Consider the following 26,312-nt stretch of genomic DNA (forward strand, 5'->3'; position numbering starts at 1 on the left):
TCCTGTTTTAAAGTAAAGGTAGTAGAGGTTAAAAATTACGTAAATTAACCCACCAAGGAGAGTAAGCCGATTTAAGTCGGTACATGGACATTATAATTTTGTCTTAGCAAATAGTCTTAGCAAAAACTACGAAGCAAGTAATACAGTACAAATACGCGACGCTTCGTGCAAGTTTATTAGGCAGCGCTTTCTGCATACTCTTCTATCACCCAAGCGTTGACCATAGTAAAAAAACGTGCTACTGATATGTCTAAAGAGGAAAACCGACACTAGTTACTGGCACCGTAAATAAATACACTGAAATTATAAGTCGATATACATATAGTAACATTCATAACAATACACATTCTATACAAACTTCACTTTATTTTATACTCAAATTGCGGGATATTTACACACTTAAACTTAGAAAAGAAGACAATTAGATTTATATAATAGTTAACTACGCAATAGAATACACCAAATATCGTTAATTGTCACTTTTATTGTTTGTCTAACAGATCCGACAAATTAAGACAAATAAGTAAATATTAAGTTCTTAAACATGTCCAGAAAAGGTTTTATATTTTATTTTTAAAGGTTTTTAAAATATTTACATTATTATTATTTAAAAATACAAGGTATATTATATTGTGAAGCTCTATATATAATTCATAAATATATATCGTTATGTACACAGCATAGTATAGTAATCTCAACCGTTTCGGTCTTGTAATGGACGTTATAGAATGGACTTGATGTTAAAAAAATTGAAATCTTGTCCTCCTTGTTAGTTATAAATAAACAGAATAAATTAAATGCTAAGGCTTAACCTCGAATAAGCAACAAGGTCACTACAACGATCGAAATTAGAATAGTACATTACAATACGAGGACGAAAAATTTTTTATATCACGGCGTGCGTAAATTGACGTTTTACGCACGCTTCGCGTGCGCAAAACCCCCATTTCCGACCCCGTAATATAAAATTTTATACAACACGCGGACGAAAAATGTTTTTCTGACTCGTGTGATTGCAGTCCTCGCCTGCGGCTCGGCCTGCAAACTCACACTTGTCAGAAAAAAATTTTTCGTCCTCGTATTGTAATGTACTATTTCTGACAAGTGTGAGTTTGCAGGCCGAGCCGCAGGCGAGGACTGCAATCACACGAGTCAGAAAAACATTTTTCGTCCGCGTGTTGTATAAAATTTTATATTACGGGGTCGGAAATGGGGGTTTTGCGCACGCGAAGCGTGCGTAAAACGTCAATTTACGCACGCCGTGATATAAAAATATTTGCCTACTTTAATCGCGATAGAAATAGTATCAACAAAACAATACACTATAATTAGGACTTAAAAAAATCTCCAATGGGTATTTCTGGATCGTCTTCATCGTCATCTTATTATATGCTTGAAACCGTTATAATGTTACTTCCATAGTACAATGCCAGTCCATTCTATATAATCCTTGAGACTGAAACAAAAGTGTCGTTCAATCTTGCATTAGTTTTCATTCACTACGTGATCAATTCACAGCAGCAGTGGTGCCACGATTCTAAGTAATCTTTATATTTAATGTGTATAAACGTTCCATAACTGAATCGTGTTGAATTAAACAGACGAAATATAATCGATGAATATATGAATCCTCGTTGAGGAAAGTCTATTATAAATATTTGATTTACACTTTTTACTCAAACATAAAATATTATGTGAATGTAAACTTCTCGATTTTCATATCTTTTGTGACACAAATCTTCTTCTTTTCTAACTAATATATTTTTCACAACACACCCAAAGCATTTTCTGTACATTAATTGCTTAAGGTTGAATCTCTTGTTTAATGTAGCAATATAATTTACATACTTTTACTGTTATGGAGGGGCCATATCTGATTCATATGCGATGCTGTAATGTGAACATATTTCAATTTGCACTGTATGTACCACTTTGCAGCGAGATGAAAAGTTTTGCGTCGCTTTTATCGCTTATTCCAGATGCCCCCGGGCCATATGATACGATATTTTCTGTCGCGGCATATAGCTAATTCTTGCAACTTGAGTATGAAAGTAAAACTTTACATATACACACTGAAGACCAAGAATGATAAGAATAACCAATTAACTTATTAGGATTTTTTGTGCAACTGGCCCGTTTATTTCTCAACATCGAAAAGTGAAGATTATAAAACTTTTTGCATATTATTTCACAGACATTTCAATAACACTGACAAATAAGTAAATATTTCAATGGAAGTTAATATTTTGTTACTTAAAGTCATTATATTATATACATTGTAAATGTCCTTATTTAAAGTCCAAAGTTATAATTTATCAATTATGAATAATCAAGAGATTAAAAAAGCAGCAAATAGTCAATCAGTTATGAAACTAGAGATTCCAATTATAGTGAAAATTCTGAAAAAAAGATTATAACAATATTTAAGTTTTATATTAATTATAATACAAGTCACATTTTCGTATCATCAAAATTTTTAAAACAATTCCTTGGTAACATTTTATATTCAAAGAAAATAATAATTTGATAGGAACTGAGACAAAATGAAACGTGACCTACATAAATACTAACAGTGTCTACAGAATATTTGGCACAATTTCCTTACATATGGTTCATCTTTCACTTCGTTTGTATAATACCAGAAGCACGATTCTATGTATATTGCACGTATGTACAATATAGAAGAACGAGGTGTTTGGGTATATACTAATACTTATTGTTTAAATGTAACCGAAAAAAACGAATCAGACCGCGACCTAACGTCGCCGCGCTAGCAGATGAGTCAACTAAAAACAAATTTGAGGCAGATTAACAAGTCAGTCAATTCCGGAACCTGCAAAGTCGATTGCATCTATACCTAGGAAGAACATACAAGAGCGTCAAGAAAACATTACATAAATATATTATATATCGTTATTATGTTATTATACACCATTGAGACAGCATTTCGGTTACCATTCTCACGTTACTCGACTTCGCAATACAGTCATCATGTCATCCTGGAATCACAACACTGGGGGACTATGTACACTCGAACCATCCACGGACTAAATATTATTTAACATTACAAAGTACTCACAAATATACATAAATATAAAACTCTAATTACTCCTTACGAATCTTAATCGCGTAACTCTATACATATATTATAACACAAACACTCCAATACCGACCGCACGCCGCATGGCATTACACTAAATGCTCGTCCGTCACCGCGACGGCCCCGCGGGCCGCGTCGTTCGAAACGAAATCGTTACTGTACAAGTCTTCGCACTCGGGGTCGAGGTCGGAGGATATTGTGCGTTGCAACCTTAAAACGACATCGTCAAAGTATCTTTGGAATAGAACGGAGGTCGGGGGCCCTTGCGCTCAGACGGAGATCTCGTAGTTGCAGTCGTAGACGGAGGCGCGGTCGGGCGGGTCGGCGGGCGGCGCGCGCTCCAGCTGGTCCTGCACCTCGAGCGCGCGCACGAAGGACAGCGGCCGCGCGGGCCGCGGCGCGTGCGCGGGCAGCGGCGCGGGCGCGCGCCGGCGCGGCAGCGGCGACGGCTGCGCGTGCGGCGCGTGCGGCCCGTGCGGCGCGTGCGGCCCGTGCGGCGCGTGCGGCGCGTGCGCGCCCAGCGCCAGCGGGTGCGGCGGCGCGGCGGGGCGCTCGGCCCACAGGTAGCCGCCGCGCTGCGGGGACGCGGCCAGCTCGCGGATGTCGTCGGCGGTGGGGCGGTGCGCGGGCGGCTCGGCGCGCAGCAGCTCGCCCTCGGAGAGGAAGCGGCGCTGCGGCGAGGTGCGCACGCCGATGAAGTCGGGGCGGCGCGGCTGCGTCGGCGTGCCCGGGTTGGACCTGTGCGCGGCGCTCACGTCAGGGGTTTAATCGCGCGAGCTCGTCCGAGCGCTCGCTATCGTTATCGTACGGCCTACGGACAGAAGGAGACGGGAGCTGCGGGGAGAAGCGTCTGCGAGCGCCGCCGCGCGAGGACCCGCGTTCAGAACTCGTCTCGCCGAAACTTTGCCGCGGCTCTGGACTTATGTCGACTCTTAATATTTTTTCTACCGTCATATTTAATGAAGGATCTGATATAAATCTGATATTCATAAAAAAATTAATTGGAGCGACTGGTTCAACATGTCTCTTCCATGATACAATCTCAATGGAAAATGATTTCCCGATTAAAATACACGATACACGTTAACCCCTCCAAAATATAATAACAATAATTACTTTGCAGAACTAAATATTATACCCGAAGCAAATACATTAATCCCTTAGCAGAAGCTCTTAACATTTAGCGTATTAATTCCCAGCCCACTGAAACATAGTTAAACCAATCTCGCCGTTACGTAGCATAATATGAACTCTATTTAGCTGTATCTAGTTCTGAACGGGCCGAGTCCCGGCGGCTTGCGGTTGCGGGGAGCATGCCAACGCCATGCCAACTATACACTATATTACACTATAACTACATCCAACAAACTACTGCCAACTAAACTAATACCATATCACTCTTATTCTGGTGAAATGAACATTTTAATTATAATAATAATTATTATTACCAATAATATGACATAATCTGCGATATAAATGCTGCAATATAAAAATATTATATCGCAGCCTAATCTATAGTCAATCTGTCAGTGTTGTCATAAGTATTAAAATATTTATTAATTCGTAATCTTTCTTTTTATAATTACAGTGTCCTCGCAAAAGCTAAATAAATCATTTCATCAGCATAATATTTAGTAAATAATCGATGGCGTGACACTTATAATATGGCTGATACAATTATTAGACATGAAATAAGTTAATTTATTGTAATTTCACGTATTATGCCCGTATATAAAATAAAAAATATCTTCAGGCCAAATATAAAGTGTCACCCCGCGTTATTTATATTCAAAAACAGGTTGCAAATAAAATTTTACAGTAACACTTAAGTCATAAGTTTTGTCTTCAATAAGGAAAATTATTATAATTATGAAAATATAATGTTAAATAGAGATTACTATTATTTATTTAAAAATAAATTTGCAAACTAAAAAAATCAACATATTTTATATTAAGCGAAATAATCTGTTTCTTTTAACGAAGACAGAACTTATAAAATTTTAAAACCAAAAGATAATCCATGCCATACATACATACCTGTGTCAAATAACAGCATCATACTAAAATACTTAAAATTCGTTTTACATCTTCTCTCTTTTTACTTTGTTACTCCATATTAATTATACAATATTGCAATAAATGTGCGAACCAAATTATTGTTATAAATAAATGTGCTAATAATATAGTCCAACTTCATTTGAGTGTAAATTAACGAATACGTTTTGAAATAAATTTAAGTTTCATATCATTAAATATCATTGATTTAATACATTTTGTTGATTTATTTCAATTTACTTCATATAAAAATATTTAAAAACAAGGAATCATTATTTGAATTATTGTATCACAATTATTTGAATCGTTTACCAATTGTATTGAAATATCTTGCAAAATTCCTACTTATTAACTTGTTGTATATTTTTCATAAACAACTTTAATATTGGCATGAAATTTTCGTTTAAAAAGTGCAATTCGGTGCATAAAAAAATAGCTTGGTGGTTCAAATTAACAAAATAGATAACAAATAGTTACGACTCCTAAAAAGGCGTGTTAAAAAGCACCTAAAGTGCAGAAACTGCAATATATAAACATCGACGTTATGTGGATTGGAGGAAGTTTAGTTGCTTTGAAAATAAGAAATTAATTACATCTACTATACTCTATGTTGTCAAGGAACCACAATTTAAGTAAGTATTATCGTTTATTGCTATTAAATTAACCTTCACGTTACGTGCATTTTTTTACTTTAGGTTAAATATTTTCAAAGCAGTATTTAAAAAATCTAACCTATACAGAAAAATGTAAGTATTACCAAGTGCAACCCACACTACCTACAATAGCTTCAAATCTTCAACACTTCCTACAAACAAGTTACCAAGTCACCCAATAAGCACACGAAAGAGGCAGCGATAGCGTTAGGAAGTAGAGGAAATATAGGCAAAGTTCCACCAACCCACATCGATTACAAAAACAACACACACAAAACCAAACATAAACGTCATTACAATTTACCGTCGACACGTTGGCTCTATGCGTTAGGTCCATCTGCCGCGTAAAAGCGGTAAATTTCACTCTTTATAATGTTTACACTTTACATATTACGACCACAAATATAATTTATGTAATAATTTTTACACGTTACCAATTTTTTAAACTTTATTAAATGTAATAGGTAATAGCACAATAGGTCATAATTAAACGTAAATTATTATTGTAGTCGTATCTTTTAATACACTGCACCCTTTGTCGATTTTTATAATTAAAATAAAAAACATATAAATAATTTTATCTATGAGCCTAGTAATATATATAAGTTCATCATGATAGCTTACATAAAATTAATCGCTGCGATTATATCACCTCGATCTAGTATGGTTTGAATGGGTCCGATTAAAGTATATAACAATGTATTATTGTTTGATTACTTTGTTTTTTAATATTGTAAAACGATTAATAATATCACAGTATCAAATGTATGTACCACCGCCACCGACAGATAGAACAATTATGGTTCTGACAAAGAGGTACACCACAACATACAACAATTCTGCAATTCTCAAATATGAGATCAACTTAATTGCTAGGAGCAGCAACGCATATATCATCGGCTTCGGATAAAAGCTCTATAGGCGACAGTTACCACTTATCATCTGGTGGACTGTAAGCTCTTTCACTATTTTGTTATTAAAAAAAAAATTAATTACCTTGCGTATATCAATGATAGCATAAGCATACGAAAATGTTTCTTTAGCTTTTATTTTGAATCTACGTCTGTACAATGAACCGACGATGGATGCAGTGTAAATAACATTTATAAAATTACGAGTATAATGCAGGTTAGGGATGTACGAGGATATGTATTTATGTTATATATTACACAAACTGAGTACAAACACTGTAGTTATGAAAACATTCTAAAATAAATCTTAAGGAAAACGAAATAAAATGGACGATAAATCAGAAATGAGTTTGTGTCAACAAAAAAGATGAAGCAAATGAGAAATTTAAAATTTTGAAATATATGAGATTCGTAATGCAGTGTTTTACTCAGTGTTCTTAACACAATAACCTACACGGACATTTACATAATTAGTCATGAACACTAAATGGCGAGATTGCTTACATTTGGTCCTTCGAAACTAGATTTTTACATGGGCAGAAATTATAGTTATATTTAATGATAAGAATTAGCAAAACGAAATGTAAGCATCCTCTACATTTGTACTCCATTATAAGTGTGGTTATCTGTTATTTTCCTAAGATCGATCATATGTTTATGTGTTATTGTTTATGTGTCATATTATGTAGTATTTAAAAAGTGTTTTTAGTAATTCAGTGACTTGTTTATAACGGAGTACTGTTACGACACACATGAAGCAATATACACCAATGACAAAAAAATAAGTACACATGACGATTAGTGTTCCCGAAAAAGTGTGAGACGCACTGAAAGCTTTACAGAACTCTGTATTGCAGGAGATATCGGAATAATTTTAATGAGTACAAGCTCAAATTTTTCCGTATATTTCCGTATGTCTTTGAATTAATTTTACAACATCAACTACACTGCGAATAACTGTTTCTTTATAAACCAATCTTTTATATCTACTTCACTATATTGTTTAATTTAATGTCTAATTTGATAAATACTCAAATTTGTTAAATATTGTTTGTATTCATGTAATTTTCAGTTAACAAATCTTATATTCCAGCAAAATATGTCACTCTTTAATTAATTATTCAAGCAAACCTTCCCGTGCGCCTTACCCCACGTATTCACTAAACATGTGATGCAAACAATTTTACATGCAAATTAAAAATTCTAACACTCAGTTTAATAAACATAAAAAACATATAAGTAAGCGATGCATTTCAGTGTGGGCAAGGAATTTTTAGTTTCAGTAACATTTTAGTATCTTTGTCAATGTAATGGGAAGAGGCCATGATAAAGATGGGAAATTAAATAAATACCTATAGATTATGGGAACATTCGATCTCCTGTCTCAATAACTCCAATTATATCCACATTTGTAATCAGCTAACAACAAAAGCACATTGTGAAATAATATCAAGTGTGGACACCAAACATTTGAAAAACATAAAATGTTGTCGAAACATTCACATATTTGAGCAGATATTCTAAATAAATGGATTTCTGAATTAAAGGTACTTTAATCATTCCAAACATGTATTCTATTGAGCTAAGGTATATTTTAATTTTTAAGGTTTATGTTACCATATTTTCTGGGGTAAAGACTACACTACTTTATGGACGGAAAAAACCTTAAACATTATTTTATGTCATAAAAGTAATTAATAAATAAAAAATACCATTTCCTAGCAGTACCTTAACCTGCAAAGCTAAAAAAATAACCCCTCTCACAATGCCTGGATTTTGACACAAACTATTAAGTCTATCCTTAAGTATTAATATTTTCTTAATTTACAAAGAAATACATTCTAAACTACATTTTTTATATTAACTTCTGATTAACCCTTAGTCTCCATCCTAACCCATTACTCATATGTACTTAGTCAGCAACTTTAAATTTTTCATAGTTTCCTTCATCCTACTTAGATATGCTAGTTAATGAAATTATCGATATAAATATCAAAAGTCCAAAAATATCGATATTGTAACTATCTATCAATAATTCAAAACTCAAAAAATATTTTAAATAGCATCCTATTTAAAATATTTTTTATCTCCCAATAAATTTGTATAAGAAGCGGTAAATTCAACTTTCAGTATTTTACCATATGATAGCTCATCAGAAATGAATTAAAAATCGATAAAAATACTGATAAAGGCTCGATATTATCAAATCTGCGGCTAACCTAACCTAACCCTAACCCCGAGTTCACGTGTACCGTCCAAGCGTAAGCCCCGCCCCCCGGGCTCTGTGCGTACGTACCGTCGCACGGGGCTGGTGACGGCGAGCGGCGTGGGCACGCCGAGCGCCTTGATCCGCTGCTGCATGGTGGGCGAGGGCCGCGCGCCGTTGTTGAGGCCGGCCGCCGCGCCCGCGTCGTACCGCAGCGGCTCCATCACCACCCGGTAGCCGGACGTGGTCGTGCCGTGGCTGGGGAACGTGAGCGTCACGGTTTTATTTATTGTAAAATTAAAGAAACCCGTATTAATTCGTTTTATCCAAAACTGCTATTCCGCTCTAATTTCCGCTCGAATTTAGAAATGAGTCGCGTCGCCGTAGCAAATTGTATGGCGACATCTGCTCGCAACAACTTCAGAGAGGACTAGTTTGGCGCGGAATATACCTGGTCTGTAAGGGCGAGATGATACTGCTGATGTAAGGATAATACTATTTTACCACACTTATTTTGTGGTAAAATAAAGATGGATGGTACACATATAATTCTGCCCTTGCACGCTTGTCAAACCATCACAAATTTAAATATATGGATAGAGCCTTGGTTTATCTAAGTTTGTAAGTGCTTTTAGCATAGCTTTTGATCAATTTAAACTATTGTAAATGTTAAGCTTGCGGACGCGGCATAACATCAGAGTGTAATATATATTTTAAAAGTAGCAGTTTATTTTAGTTTTATTATAACCCCATAATTCCTTCATCTTTTTTCGCCGTTTAGTAGTAATAACGCTGGTAAATTCGAATTTCAAAGACATGGTAAAGCAGACATGTGTAACTAGTATCAATTTAGTCATTAAATATGAAAGGTATAAGTACCCAAATCCATGTACTTCAGTGATCACTTCAATATCTGGTTAAAACATATTCTTTTAACATAAGCTTTTGCAAAGACTAACTACATTTACATTTAAATCGATAGGGTAATGATGCTTAATAATTTTGTAAAGTGGTTAGTTTTCATAAGTAATACAAAAGCTACTCACGTAGTATTCCTGGACAGCGGACTCAACCGCGGATAGTGGTGCGGGCGGGGCGGCAGGTGGTGGTGCGGCTCGGCGGGCGGGAACAGGTTGGCGGAGGAGCCGCGGCGCTGCATCTGCGGCGGCGTGGGCTCGCAGTCCGCCGACTGCGACGCGCCCGGCCCCTCCAGCTCGCCCTCGTGCTCCTCGCGCCCGGGCGACAGCTGCTCATGCCGCGTCGTGTTTACAATTGAACACTAGCTACTACGCTTAACGTATATGTGGGTCGCTCACTGTTTAATATTGTACGACACGTTGGACTGGGTAGTACTATAGGGGCCGTTCAAGTATTACGTAAGCAGATTTATTACAATTATTTACCCCGCCATCCTCCTTGTCAGCAAAAGTAAGAAAAGTTCTTACCCCCTCCCCCATGCTTACGTAAACATTTTTCATTTAATGTATTGTTTTTTTTTCATATTATAATTATAATGTTATAATTATAATTTTAAAAATACCTAAACGTATGCATGATTTGCGGGAAAGAAAGTAATGATAATGTAAGGGTTGCTATTCGTGTAAACAATAACAAACTACCGATGACGTAATCATCATCTAGACTCCCCTATCCCCATGTCATCCAAAATAAGCAAAGCAGACCCCCCGCCCCCCTAAAAGCGCTTAAGTAATACTTGAACGACCCCATAATCCTTACTAATATTATAAATCCGAAAGTAACTCTGTCTGTCTGTCTGTCTGTCTGGTTGTCTCTTCTTCACGCCTAAACCACTGAATCGATTTTAATGAAATTTTGTACAAAGATAGTCTGAGACCCGAGAACGGACATAGGATAGTTTTTATCCCGGAAATCCCACGGGAACTAGGGATGGCGATCTAAGATCTATTAATCGGAGAATCGATCTTTTGGACCAAAACAAACCGATTATTTTAATCGATATTAGTAAGGATTGAATCGTAAACTATGCATTTGATCAAGTAATGATCTTTAGTTATCCATGAGCCCACGAAGGTTTCAAAGTTGGTACGACCAATTTTCGCCAGATGGTGCCACTGTCGTTCCAATGAAGGTACAAATATTCAGTTTTATGTATGTTAGTATGTCATATTATTTTCTTTTAAACGCGGGCGAAGCCGCGGGCAAAAACTAGTACAATATATGTAGTAGCCCAATTATACAACCCAGTCTCCCCGTGTTAAAAGTTAGACATTTAACACTTTGAGATATGTAACCCTAGATACGCCTTAATGTAGATATCTATCTCATCCCGTTAAGAGCGTAGTTAAAATATGGTACATCCTCCACCAGAATGGAATCGATGCAGTAACGCTACACAATATTATACATACAGTTATTTTGTTAATGTTTTAATTTAAATAGTATATTATATAATTTGACAGGTTAATCGGATTTATTAGAATAAATATTTAGCTTGAACAGAAATATTCTCATATTGAAATGCGAATATGAAAAGACTTAAAGACCTTTTTATAAGTAAAATAAATAAATACAAAATTGTGATTGGGTGATTAGTTATTAATAATACCCAGTGATATAAAACATAATCAAATATGTTTATGCTATAGGTACCAAGAATAAAGCGTATGGTTAAGAAGTTACCCAGACTTTGTTTATATTTTATATCTAGACCAGGAAGTGTATTAGGTATTAATTTAAAAAAAATACAGTATTTGATAACTGATAGGTCTCCGTGGATTCCTATATATTGCCCATAACGGACCAAAGGCTGAAAATAAATTTGTTATAAGAGTAGAGAGCCAGACATACCCATGTCTTCAATTCACCTGTTATTTTGTTAAGAGAAATATTTAAGTGCCATGCGAAAATAGATTTTATATGAAGTGAATTGAAGGTATGTATTTTATTGCTCTACAAGCATGAAAACTAGATGACCAGTCTAAATGTTTTCAAGCCATTTTTCAACTAATGAAGTATGGGAAATTAGTTACATTATTTTAGAATTTTTAAGGATGTTAGTTCTTTATAAATATAAATTGTGTTAATTTTGAAAATATGTGATGGTTTGTAATTTGTAAGCCAAATAAATGTATTGAAAAGAAAATACAACAACCAAAATTTAGTTATACATGGTTCATCTATACATATAATTATTTATATACAGGTAGCCATAATGTAATTTTAATTCAATTCTTTCAATATTTATGTACTTTAACGTCCAAATATATTTAATATGTAAGATCATTTTTAAAGTGATGGTGTTTTTATTTTGGGCTAAATCTGTGATTTTTACAGGTCGCATGGTATTTTTCTTACATCTGGCAATCTTATCTACAAATTAATGAAAATATTCACAGTCGTTACAAACATACTACATATTTTATAAGTAAGGGTTTATAAGAAATATATTTTTCAACATAAATATCTTAATAATTAATACTAATATGATAATATACAAAATTATAGTATGTTTGTAATCATAACAATCAGGGCACACATTATGAAGATCCCAATCTTTATACAAAATATTTTGAAAGACTTAATATTTACACAAATATTTATATTAAATACATATGTGCGCTCTGATTTAAACTAATATAATGAGACGCAAAGTGGACGGTGGAGTTTGATAGATCATAGATTCTCCATTGCAATTATGTTGTATGCCATAAATATAATCAAATTTGATCCAAACGAACAGCATGAAGACGGCCGTAACGCCTGTTCATCTTTGATGTAGAAGGTAGCTTAATTACGTATGTGTATCAAATCCACAAATATTATTGCTTGATTTTCATGCCATTAAATTCGCTTAACTGAAATTAAACAATCATATTGTAACCACATCCATAGCTTAGCTATCACGTAAATTACAGGTGCAAAGGCATTCGTCTACCTGTCTGAATTGAATTTCTTACACTCGTTGTTACTAATCAGTTTATCCAATGCCCTCCCAGTACTAGTCAAAAATTGACAAACTTCCATCTTTAACACACAAATCAATCTATTAAACATTGATAATCAATAACAGTGAATCAATCACCAAAAATCGAGTTCCCACAAACCAACCCAACACTACCGAAACCCCACCGTCCACACACCAGATCGTAACCGCTATCCGCTATCAGCTAGCCGCAAGCGTCTGGCCCTCACCTTGTTGTAGTGCGCGTGCGCGCCGACGGGCCGGTGCGCGGAGCCGTTGTCCGCCGTGTACGTCTTTACCTGGTGCGGCGCGTCCGTCGCTATCGTCGAGATCGCGGACGCCGCGTGGCCCGCCTCGCGACGCTTCTTGCCGCCGCGCCAGATGTACTTCGATGGCCGGACTAGACTGCAATGTCATTGATGACGTATGCTTTTATATTATGTTATACTAGATTGGCTAGTAATACGAACAATATAGGGATATTAAGATAACATTGATTTAAAAATATGATCATGAATTTATTCTGTTATACATACAACACCGCTACATCACTTCTTTGGATTTGCCAACATATGAAAAATTCACCCTGTATATTTATATATTTAACCATGGTTTCAGTAATATACAAAAAAAAATATTTCATTAAAACCATAGACGATAGAATATAAACCATAAAAGTATATCAAGTGAAATGTTTGTTTCAAATACAAATTATGTCTGGCGTATAAACATACAGGAAATATTAATTCTCTGCCTTAACTCGCAAACCGAGCACAATTTAATAATAGTTTCACTAACATAGATTAAAAATTACAAGATTTTACTTTTGTATGTCATGCAACACCTAAGAGATCCAAAAAGTAAATGCACATACCTAGGGTATTGCGGCCCAAACTGTGTGTAGCAGCAATTCTTCCAACATCCCTTCGAGAAGGGGTTGTACCCGCCCGTGAACTTGCCGGTCACCTGCTCGTTGGTGGTGCGCCCCCGCGACACCAGCACCATGTGGAAACCGGTCAGACCGAATATTGGTATCGCGAGTAGTGCGATAATGCCCATTATCACCATTCTGGTATGTTGCGGTTAAGGAATAGACTGATTCATTGAAACATATGTTATTCAGTTGCCAACTTGTGTTATGTATGATCATGTTGAAGTAAAACCGTAAGTCCTAAGTTCCTTCATATCATAAAGTTATGAAAGTTTTCTCATTAACATAAGAAATGGTTAAGCGTTTCCATTTTCATGACAAGAGAATGTCTCTTAATAATGAACTTATAAAAATGAAACGCGGGATCTAATCCAATGGTCTTGTTTTAAAATAAATATAACTACTGCCGATCCACATCCATCAACAGAATTCATCCACGAAACATCCCCAAATAATATAGTTTAACCCTACATATCTTTGTACATATGTATACTTATGTCACATATTTATGTTATCACCCCCTTAAAAATAACACATATATAATTTTTATATACTTGTCATATTTTCTACCCCTTCGTCATAACATAATTTGTAAAGCTTATTTTGTGGATTAATTGATCGATCTCCAGACAACACATGTATACTCATAAACTCACCTTTATTGATATCATTAACACAAACATTTTCAAATGAAGATGTTATAAAAAGGATACGACACAATAGGCTCCACCTGCGTCAGGGTCTTATTGTTGTTCATGATGTAGTACAGGCTCAGCCCGAATATACTGAGCATGTGAATGGACAACGATATGAGAAAGAAGAAGAAGAATCTATAGTTGCGTCGCCCGATGCAATTGTTCACCCACGGACAGTGGTGGTCGAATGTCTGGAAGTTAAACATTTTCTTATTGAAATACCTTAACTGGCTGCTACCTTTAAAATACTCAATAATCCTTATTTGTACCACGGTTATTCGTATGAGAAATAAGTTTATTTTAGTAATAATAGTAATCCTCTACTCAAACTTTCTTCAACAAAAAAAACACTGATTACTGTTTAGACAATATGCGACGTATATTGTTTAAGCAAGACAACATTGTACTAAAATATCTGTAATTAATGTGGTATAATTTATTCGTTTTATGCGGTTAATCTATTTTTTCCGATTTTCCCGCTACTAAACTATCGCCATCCTGAATCACGCTATCGAAGTTTTGTAAAATTTACACATACAAACTCCGAACTAGGGCTAACGAAGTATCCTCAATTTACACCCTCAGCAATAATAACCGAGCAAAAGCTCTCGATGTACCAAAGTGAGGGGTCTAGGAGGTATAACGTAAAACGCAGGCGATACTTGCCTCTATGCAGTGATTGCACACAGAGCAGTGCGAACATCGCGGCGGCCTGTAGAACTTGCACGTGACGCACCATTTCATCCTGACGGTGATCCCGTTGATCTCTACGCTGCGGTAGAGGGGCGCTCGGAAGTCGTCCTCGCGGTCCTCGTCAGGTGGAGCTGGAATGATACATAAAACAAATATACATTACGATAGAACAGAATTTATTTTCATCAACAGCCCATTACTGTCCCACTGCTGGGTACGGGTCTCCTCTCATAAGGAGAAGGATTAGGCCATAGCGTACCGCGCTAGCCAAGTACGTATTGGTATACTTCACATACTTTTGAGATTTTTTTTTTATAAATCTCTCAGGTATGCAGATTTCCCAAAAATGTTTTCCTTTACCGTTTTATTAAGTGATTATTAATTTCTTATACTCACATAAATTTGGAAAATCAGAGGTGCATGCCTGGGAGTTGAACCTCGGACCCCTCGATCGAGAGGCCGAGTTTCTTAACCACTAGGCTATCACTGCCTTATTTTTTATAATATATTGATGAAATTATGAATTTACATTATATTAATTTATTTATATTCTATTCGAGGTAGGTAGAGATAGGTATCGGTCACCGTGCATGCCATGATATTATCGAATTGAATAAAACATCACGCTACTTTTTGTAACTTGCGTTATTTTCTGTGCAACTCTGGGTGTAATCAGTTAAAATTATACGTAAACAGCTAACGTTGAAAAACATTATAGAACTGAATATAGATAGATCTTACAGGCGGCAATACAAAAAGTAAACACCAAAATTGCCTAAATACTCTCACATCGTATATAAAAATCGTCAGATCGCGTGATATAAGCCTATTTTGAGATCGGTAAACCCTGCTTACAGTATGCTACGAAGATATCAAACGCCCTTCAGAATCTAGATTTCATATCAGCCAATTTTTATTTTTCTTGTGAAATAACTTTAAACAATAATATACTATTTCCAATCATAGGTATATTTTAATTTGTATTTTGTTGATTTCAATCAGTGACCAGTTTCAACCAAGTGAACCACAAGTATCTTCCACTGTTATTGCGTAAAAATAATATTTTACAAATCATTTCCTTATTTAATGAAGTAAGCGAATGCCATCAACATAAACATCTCATAAATATGGTAACAAGATGCTTGCAATGAGAGACGCTTTTTCAAGGAGACGTCAACCAAGTTTCTCATGGAAATCTTCGGTAGTGAAATTAAGATGCAAATAAAATTCGACGCCGCGATTCTCCAAATCAATAATTCTCGTCAACTACTTCAATGTTAAAATGAAATAACGCTTTCTACACTCACAGAGTCACAGCCCCACACTAGGATTCCCTGTATCGTGGGTACCATGGACACACACAGAGACAAATACATAAACACCCAGACCCAGAAAAAGAAATCTAAATCATCATTTACATTTCTGTCTGGCCGGGGATCGAACCCGGGACCCTCTGCGCGTCAGACCGGTATGGTGACTGCTCCGCCACGCGGATCGTCAGTCAGTCAAATCAGATGTTGTATCTACAGGAAAGTAGTTTTATAACCTATCATAAATCACAAAGAGTTGAATATGTTTACAAATATTATCTTCTTCTATTTTACATCGTACTTTCATAAAAATACAAGAAACTATAATAAATACTAAAGGATTCTAATAAAAGTAAAAGCTTGAATAATACTTAGAAAATGTTGAGTTGTCTTAGAATATAAGAGGGAAATCGTAATTTTTCTTCGGGGAAAATATGAATAAACTAGCAAACAGCCTATGTTATTAACCCGGAAAAATATCGGTAGACATCTCGGGCAAACTCAATTTCCACGGAAATGTTAGTACTAAAAGGAAGTCGGTTAATTATGGCACTATATGTCAATGATACTGAGTTTTTTTGGAAAAAAACGATAGGTGGAGAGATAAAGGACCAAAAAAAATTTGATATATGCATAGCGCGCATTTGTAGTCTTTTTGAAAAATTTTCGTTTAGGAGGACGTAACCGTTTCATATTTTTTGCGGAATTGAACTAGGATTAGGTATGTTACCACGTTATCAAATGCCTGTCCTCGCCCAAAGTAAATACTCGTAGTGACAAATCAAATTAGATAAGTACCTACCACTTGATTTCTAACTCATATTCTAAGCAAACTTACGCCATATTTATTAGTCATATGAGAAATATAGAAATATATAAAAATACCGCAATAAACAAGTTTTTACACTAAATTGAACGACTTTTTGGCATAAAATCATTAGTGAAAGGTTATACGAGTAGGTGCTAATATTACAGTTAAAGGTGGCCTTAGGAATAAATAATAATCTGAAAAGCTATTATTTAGTATACATTTTTTTCCTAAGCAGGCATCTTTTGCGATTATATCTAGATCTAGATCTATTGCTGCTAGCAACAATTATATAGCCGTGGAGTTACGAGTAAAATCCGTATCACGCAACATAGTGCAATACTTGCCACAAACAGTATGTATGTGTGTGTGTAAGTGGCGAGTGTGCAAGCTCGAATGTTTGTATTGAAAATAGTACGTGTGGTAAGGGAGACACACATTTCCGAAGCATTCCAGCTTAGACCTCAAGGGTAGGGCGCATCTATGGCCGACCAGAGTTAGGAATATCTAATCCTACCTGGGGTTCATTACCGATGCCCATGGGCGGCAGTAGTTACTTACCATCAGGTGGACTGCATTCTCGTCTGCTACTCATATATTATAAACTAGCTGACCCGGCAAACTTTGTACTGCATCAAAATCTATTTATCAAATATCTTTCATATAAAATATAGGCTATGTTACTCGTGGATAATGTAGCTTTCGAATGGTGAAAGAATTTTTAAAATCGGTCCAGTAGTTTTTGAGCCTATTCATTACAATCAAACAAACAAACACAGTTTCCTCTTTATAATATTAGTATAGAAGTATAGACAAATGTGCATATGACGAGTTACGCGCAGACGCGCGGCGCGTTTTCACGCTGCGGGCGCTCGCTCACATATTATTTCTCAATCCAGTTGAGCACTGCCCATACATACTGCCCATGCAAAAAGGAGCGGGCGTCCGCTCCGTGCACACGGGCCAGTTTTACCGAACGGTATATAGCCTGTAATTTGCAGTGTTGCACAATAATACACAATACACAGCAGCAAGTGAGTATCGCTGGCAATTTGGCTGAGCTGTGGTTCTCGGCAAGGTTCAATTTTTATAGCCCGTTTACGCTCTTTTAATGGCCTAGTTTTTTGTAATAGCGATATAGAATGGAACAAAACAGGGCAGTTCTTAATACTATCTCAGCTTCTCACTCCACCATACAGGTAGTTAAAATAGTAGCAAGTACAACACTTAATTTATGGAATATGGTTAAAAAGTAATTGCAACATTGAACTGAATAAACGATTATTTTTATTATAATAATTTTACGAAGTTTTCTCAATATACCTTGTGATGAAAAACCTAGAGGAGAGTTGGGAGCGAATAGTCCCAAAACTAAAAACGGCCTCAGGGTCCAACGGTACATCAACTAGACTATTTCCATCCGACGAAGCCTTTGTTCCGTGACGATATCTCAAACTACATCGGATGTTCACTAATTGCATTCCCCCGGGTGCCTGCAGGGTCTATTCCGTATATGTATATGGACTACGTATAATAATGCTGCATAATTTTGTATAATACGAATCTATTTCTATTTAAAATACAGTCGATATTTTTCAGACAGAAATAGGAGTTCATATTTAAAACACTCCAGTGCAATGCTGGTTCTATTTCTGTAATAGACTGATAATGACATGATGAAGGGGACGGTGCCTTGTTTACTCGGGAAACGCTGAAATAATGAATGTTTTTGAGGTACAATAATGACGGTGTTTAAAATAACATCATATAATTTTATTGTTATTTCGTAAAAATACAAAAGTTAATTTTGAGTACTTCTTGAGATAATTAGGTACTTCACAACAGTATGAAATCGTTACCGAATATTTTCAGTAGAATCAACCTAATACCAGAATATAATTATAATATAAATAACCTACCAAGCGATCCAGACTTGTGCACCAAAGGTTTTGTACTCTCATAATTTTTTTTTTTATGTTTCACCGACAAAAATGTTTTGTTTACTTAGAATCTAAATTACATTTAGCCGATACTTGCAGTATTCATCATTTTAGATCGTGCTGTATTACACAAACTTGACGCATTTGTATTAAGTATCGTATTTAGGATAATACCAAAAACTACAAAAAGGACTGCGTTAGCTTAGTAAAAGACTTTCTTTCAGTACAGAGCCCTTAACCTCCAACTGTCACCACCTTTAACTAAATAACTCTCAAATAAGAAATCGATAGTACTATCGCTACTTTGTACATAGCAAAGGGCAGTGGCAGCACATCTCGTGTCGGGCGGCGAGTAATTCTTTCACACGTGACTCTACACGTGGGCGTGTGTTGGGAAAACGCTAAAAACTAACAATGGAGTCAACATAAGATGACAAGTTCAACGATAAGACACTAATATTCTCAACTCAACGGATCAGATTGTCTAGTCGTCTACACTTGGGAACATAAAAATGTATAGCATATGCCGTTATTTAAAAACCTATATCATTTTAACGCCTTCGCAAAACATTATGAATTTAAAAAATGTTGTAAGGAATCTTTACAAAATGCATCGATATATTGTCAAGTTCTTTTGTATCACAATGGCCCGATGCCTACATACTTGCATTACTTGGCTTATATAAAGTAGGTATGTATGTTATAAAAATGATAAGAGATTAGGCTTTTAGATCATTGACATTGATTTCTCTTTAGAGTTCACTAATGCCATCCAATCAATACTGAAACTTCTAACATACGAAGGCAGGAGAGGCCACAACTTAAATTTTCGAGTACCTTTGTGCTGAAAGTAAGATAAATAATATATTTTCTTATTTTATTCCAGTTTGCTATTAAGATAATGTTTTTATGCATTTACAAATTGATAATAGCCGATTGTAATTTATCGCGGTGGCGGAGCAATTAGCGCCACTTTACTAATTGAAACGTCCGAGCAACAGGCCATTTGTATACTTACATAGTTGAAGCGATTTTATTTATATTCTAAATCGTTTTTCAGAATAAATGGTTTATGTACACGGATGAAGAACTAACTTTTATTGTATACTATAATAAAAATGTGTCTAGTGCCGAACAAAAAAGAACAAGGGCTTTAAAGTGTCCCTTTTTTAAAAATCGAGGTCGGCTCTTCTCGTCCTGATACTGCACTGGCTCTTGAGCTAACTACTTTACACAGCTGTTATATACATTGACGTTTATAGAGTTGTTGTGTGAATATCAGGTACCATCACGAGGCTTATAGAGCATAGGCAGACTACAGGGAATTACAGGGAGTAGCATCTTGCGGATGTAAAGTTATTACAAGCAAAATGAAAACCTTTTGTACCTATATTAAACGTTTCGTATTGTGTATAATTTGTGAGGACTTACGCATATTTAAACAAACCAAACATTTAAAAAAATCCGAATGGTGGCATACTTCTTCCTAATATAACGTTTACTCAAATCATGAATGAAGTACAGGAATTTAGAACGAGCGAATGCTCAATCTAGCACCACCACAAATTATGTATTTCAGTGTAAACAGTTTCTAACGTTGCTCAATGCGTTCGCCAAAATTTTATAGTAATATCAACAATCTGCTCCCAGCTGTACATTCGTTCGTGGTTCCTAAGCCTTCCCTAAGGACACAAGAAATTGAAACACTGCGTGAGCGAATGAGCCGTGAGTCTTGAGCTCATTTAAAATAAGTTAGAGTTATTTTCCTGTATTTGTCACCCTGGCTGTATAATAGCTATACACCTAACTTTTATTCTATTATTAATTTATACACCTTTAAAAAAGTTTCCTCGCTTCGATTCTTATAGCCATTGCGTACGATAAGACGATTATATTGTTATCGCATATATGCATATTTATAGCGCATAATAAATCCTAAAGAAAATAAGACATTATGTTAAAATATACCTATGACGAATAAGATGAACAGGGCGCATCGAAGCAGAAATATCAGCGGTGACGATTTCAATTGCACTTTGTGTAATACAAATACGACAGACATACAGGTAATACTTGCTAAGAAGATCCTACAATCCTAGATCATATGTATGCATTGATTGAAAATAATGGGCAACCAAAATGTTGCATGACGGTACGAAGGCATTATATACAAAGTTACCATTGTAACATTTTATAAAAGACTAATAAGACCACTTAGCAGACCTTCCGAAGCTTGAAAACGCTAATGGAAAATGAACGAATGATTACGCTAACGCTGATCTTTTTCATGCATTTCCATAGATATATCTACGTTACCCTTTTTGTAATACGCCTCCAACAAACATGGGATAAATTAGGTATCTAGTACAAATTCAATTGTTAACAGCAACAATTTAGCAATTCTCGTGTAGTGCGTCATGCACTGCAACTCTTAATCCATTATACATATGTTTGACATTCATGCATGATTCGCTTAAGTAATGGGCATGCAGATCCATACAACTAGAGAAGAATGTTGCCAAGGACTCTACCCTCACTCACGCTCTATATATTGAGCTAGAGCCGATCTAGATATTGAGCCTATCGAGAGTTTTACATTACATCAACATACAAAATACGTAAAAAGATATTTTTAACTCACTCCAACTATAATTCATTCAGAGAGTTCCTTCTTCGATCCTCGGGAAAATAAATGATAAATAATTTATATACATATTTGTTCTGGATCTGTTTTTATGATTACGCGGAAGGTAATGTTTTTTGAGCACCTATATATTTGACTGTATGTCTCATTCTATGGCAAAAGTCTCAAATGTCTTGACGGATTTCAACAGATGAGGAGTGGTCGAATTCACCTAAATTGGGGAGTGACAAACTACACTAATTCACATTTCAATTAATTATTTTTAAGCAGGCAGGATTTATGTTTTTATAATAATTACTATCACATTTTTACCCATTTCGCACCCATGATACAATCTAATCTAGCTTGGCCCTATGGGTATAACACACTTTGGGAAGGTTTTGTGTTTTGATACTTCAGTTTTAATATGCATTGGATTCTCACAGCTAATAATACTCTTCTAAGCTGGCCCACTGATAATAAGGTGATAAAAAGACTATTAGTATTTTTATAACAGGTACAAAAAGATGAAAAGGTGTTCATTTATCCGGTAACTTAACTGAATTGATTCCGAATACGGATTCCAATAGAAACATGCTAAACAATTATTACAATTAGACTTAGCACCAAAAAATTCCAAACAAGATTTTCTAAATCCTATTAGTCTAGTATGGGAATCCGATGATATGCGCATTCGCGAAAATCTACATTATTAAACACTAAAGAGGCGATATAACATTGTTCGATAATTACACTAACAATAAGCCAAATATAATATGCTTAAGTCTATAGACTATGTAAATGAGGGACAGAAACAGGGTTAAAATCCATTTGAAGCAGTGTTTCATGAACACTAATCATAGTTATAGTTTTTGAAGCAAATAAAAAGTACAAAAAACAATTTCATACCGATTTTTACACTTTTTAAAAAGAGTGTTAGTCTAGCATTTACAACTCAACTTCTCAATCAGGTTCGTGGTTCGCCACTAGGCGCCACTGACATTTAAAAATTTGGCGACAACTTAATAACGACAGATTTTTACAATAAAAGTACGTAAAACTAAATTAAGCCTTATCACATGTGTTGCTAAATCACATATTGGGGATAGTTTATAGAAATCACATTACATCAGTGTAATTAAAATTATACCATGTAGCGTAGGGTCAATGTTATGTTGTGTATACACGATCCTAAGTCAATAGAAAAATATAAATATTAATTAGCATGTTTAATGGGTTGTAATGTTTTGCTTTGAACAGATTATGGTAATTACGAATGTTTGTTTAGGCAATCTGATATCACTGATGGCATGTACAAGGACTACCACTTGTGCTATCTTTAAAGTACTTGTTGCTTAATACAGTATTTGTGGAAATCCAAAATTTACAGATATGCTGTTAGACATCACAATTATTGCATTCTAATAATTTACATTATATTATGTAATTGATTAACAATTGATCCAGATTTAAATTTATTATAGTTTTAAGTAAATTACCAACCAGAAATAAATAGAAGAAAAGCAAATTGTATTGACTCCTGAGACCACAAGATCCAAGCAAGAAGAAAATATGGATATAGATAATAATTATAATAAAATCTTACCTTTTGGTATCACTCCCGGGTCCATGAAAGTGGCCAGTGTAAAATTGGCCAAAACAAAAAATGTTATGACACCTTGGTATGCAGGAACCCATGGATGCTTGTGAAGATAATACTGGCATCTGAAAATAATAATCAAAAATCAATATGCATACACATAATATTTCATTTAGTAAATTATCCAAATAATATTGGATTCATTTTAAATAAGCACTTCATAATTAATAATTATAGAGGTAACTAATATAATAATATATACCACAAATTCTTTACATTTCCTAAATGTCCCAATAATATAGACAAAGTATTGCCCACGCAAACCTGCTAGTCCGCTCTGAATATAGAACTGAATCGCGTCACAGAAAGTTCAGAACGGACTAGCAGTTTGACGCGGACTATACATAGTATATAATTTATATAGATTGATGATATATCACTAAATGAGCATGTAGTTCACTTTATGGTAAATGGTCACTATCATCCATGAAAATCTGTTATTGTATTCATTTCTATATTCAGAGCGGACTAGCAGTTATAAGTGGACTATACCTCTCTGATCACAATGTAAAAATTCTTCTACATTTCAAACAACAACAACAACAACAACAACAAATACTCTTTATTTGTACACCATATAAGATACATATAACACAATAAATGAGATAGCGTACAAAAAGGCGGCCTTATCGCTTAGAAGCGATTTCTTCCAGACAACCTTTGGGATGGAGTTAAAGAAATATGAGATAGTAAGAAGGTAGGGTGTACACATATAGTATATAATAAATAGAAATAAGAAAGTATATACATAAATACATATCAGAAAGGTCCTGTGTCAATGGCGTAACATGGGTAAGAAGGGAAACATAAGAAGGAAATATGTTATGAGGAAGAAAGGATAAAAGTAAGAAGGAAACCAAGTCAAAGCTGCAAGTAATGAGCCTTGACTTGGTTCTTAAAAATATACAAAGAACTGGATAGACGGATAGACTTAGGAAGGGAATTCCAGAGGCGGACAGCAACAACAGTAAAGGATTTTTTGTAGAAGGAGGAGGAGTGTATAGGAGTGCTGAGGATAAGGTTATTTGTGGAACGTAAGGAGCGGTCATGGGTTAAGTGGAGGTAATTGAATCGACTTTTAAGGTAAGGAGGAGAATTGGGATCAAATAGCACGCAGTAGAGAAGTGACAGAATATGAGCATTCCGACGAAGACGAATGGGGAGCCACTTGAGTTTACAAACCTTTATTTGTAAGGTATATTTGTTAGATAATAATAAGTTGAGTCACTCTCAATAATCAAAATCCATTGAAAAGATGCATATGGCATTCTTGGAATTCAAGCCCACAACGGCATCATACTGTTTTAATCTTAATTGCAGTTGCACAGTTAGATCAACTACTAATGATCATAACACCCACTTCTCGATATACACCACAAATCACAAGAATATAATTAAGAAGACATGGTATTCAGGAAATATGACAACACTTTTTAAATTTGTGCAAAATTATATTTTATTTAATGACAAAAAGTTAAAACTAAGTGTTTCATAATATGACTTTCTATTATTTATCAGACCCGCAGTTACCCATCGGATGGTGAGAATTTTGTTTAAAATGTAGCATGCTAATCTCGAAATTATTATAATTTATCCAAACATATATTAAATCAGACAGAATTTGTAACACACAAGTATGTGTAAATACAGAGTGCATGTAAATAAGTAACAAACTGACATTAATTTGTTTACAACTGTATTACAGCCAGTGAAGTTGTTACAAATGGGTTCTTGATGCTAAATACATTTTTTAATCAATCAAGTCATATTAGAAAATGTAATCTAGCTACTTGTAGGTAAATTATACTATTAAGACAAAGTATAATAACGACTAAAAATGAATAAAATTAAAATAAAGCGACATGTCTCGACTACTTTTGTATCACAGTTTGTAGCATTGTTCATTACCCATATCTAGTGATATTGCGTGAAATATAAATGACTAATAACTAAACCTGATTCATAATAGCAATGCAAGCCTTTTGTTTATGCCAAATTGGGCTCCCACTTTTCTTATAAGGAGAGGTACTTCCACTGCAGGAGCCGCACAACTCAACTCACTCCAATGTAAATAATGGTTCACCAAGCATGACCAGTCACAACTTCGAGGGGCTATTTCACACACTTATTCACAAAGCGGAAACTAATCATACACAAAGTCGGATAGGGCAAAGGTAGCCGCGAGATATTAATAGAAACAAATCTACAATCTTATGTGAAAGTTGTCAAATCAAAGTGAATTCGAACCCGATCGACATAATGTATACTTACGGGAAATAAAAAAATAATGACGTCGTGCCCAACAGTAAAGTCCAGGCGAATGTCGCGGGGATGTATCTCGTTTTAAGGTCGCATTTGGGCATATTGTGTCAATTTTAATTCCTTAAAAGCAAATTAACTCGATTTTATTCACTACAGACCAACATGGCCGCGCCTATTAATATGACAGCCAGAAACTGTGTGGCAGTGGCAGTAGCGATGACTTTGACAGATTCCGATTAACCTATTTTCTTTAATTAAATTATGATCTACCCAAAGTATCTTAAAATTATTTTCAAAGTGTTGTTAAGGTTTTTAATTGAATTTTATGTATTAATAGAGGAATATTTAAATTTAAGGCAAATAAGTACAATGTGTTTAATTGGCTACTTGACACTTTTTGGGAAACTGTTTTAATGAATTCATATACGTATTATATATGCCTTGCATTGATCATTTTTTCGAAAAAAGGGCTATTTATTAATAAAAAACATATTTTTATTACGGTAAACGGAACGTTACGCC

At 35.1% G+C, this 26,312-nt stretch overlaps 1 protein-coding gene across 1 annotated transcript; it reads right to left on the bottom strand.

The window, feature by feature from the left end:
* Positions 1 to 1,270: 1,270 nt before the first annotated feature.
* Positions 1,271 to 26,003, bottom strand: Zdhhc8 (zinc finger DHHC-type containing 8). Its single transcript, XM_073093462.1, has 9 exons — positions 25,800 to 26,003; positions 23,475 to 23,593; positions 15,161 to 15,318; positions 14,513 to 14,685; positions 13,743 to 13,937; positions 13,099 to 13,273; positions 9,972 to 10,171; positions 9,016 to 9,183; positions 1,271 to 3,838 (listed from the first exon to the last, which is right to left on the bottom strand). The coding sequence occupies exons 1-9, from the start codon at positions 25,889 to 25,891 to the stop codon at positions 3,370 to 3,372; spliced, it is 1,749 nt and encodes a 582-aa protein (XP_072949563.1). The 5' UTR covers positions 25,892 to 26,003; the 3' UTR covers positions 1,271 to 3,369.
* Between the last annotated feature and the right edge of the window lie 309 nt (positions 26,004 to 26,312).

This window comes from Epargyreus clarus, unplaced genomic scaffold (genome assembly GCF_041222505.1).
Source record: "Epargyreus clarus isolate Ecla_fem2 unplaced genomic scaffold, WU_Ecla_fem_2.2 ptg000004l, whole genome shotgun sequence".
Taxonomy (NCBI): domain Eukaryota; kingdom Metazoa; phylum Arthropoda; class Insecta; order Lepidoptera; family Hesperiidae; genus Epargyreus; species Epargyreus clarus.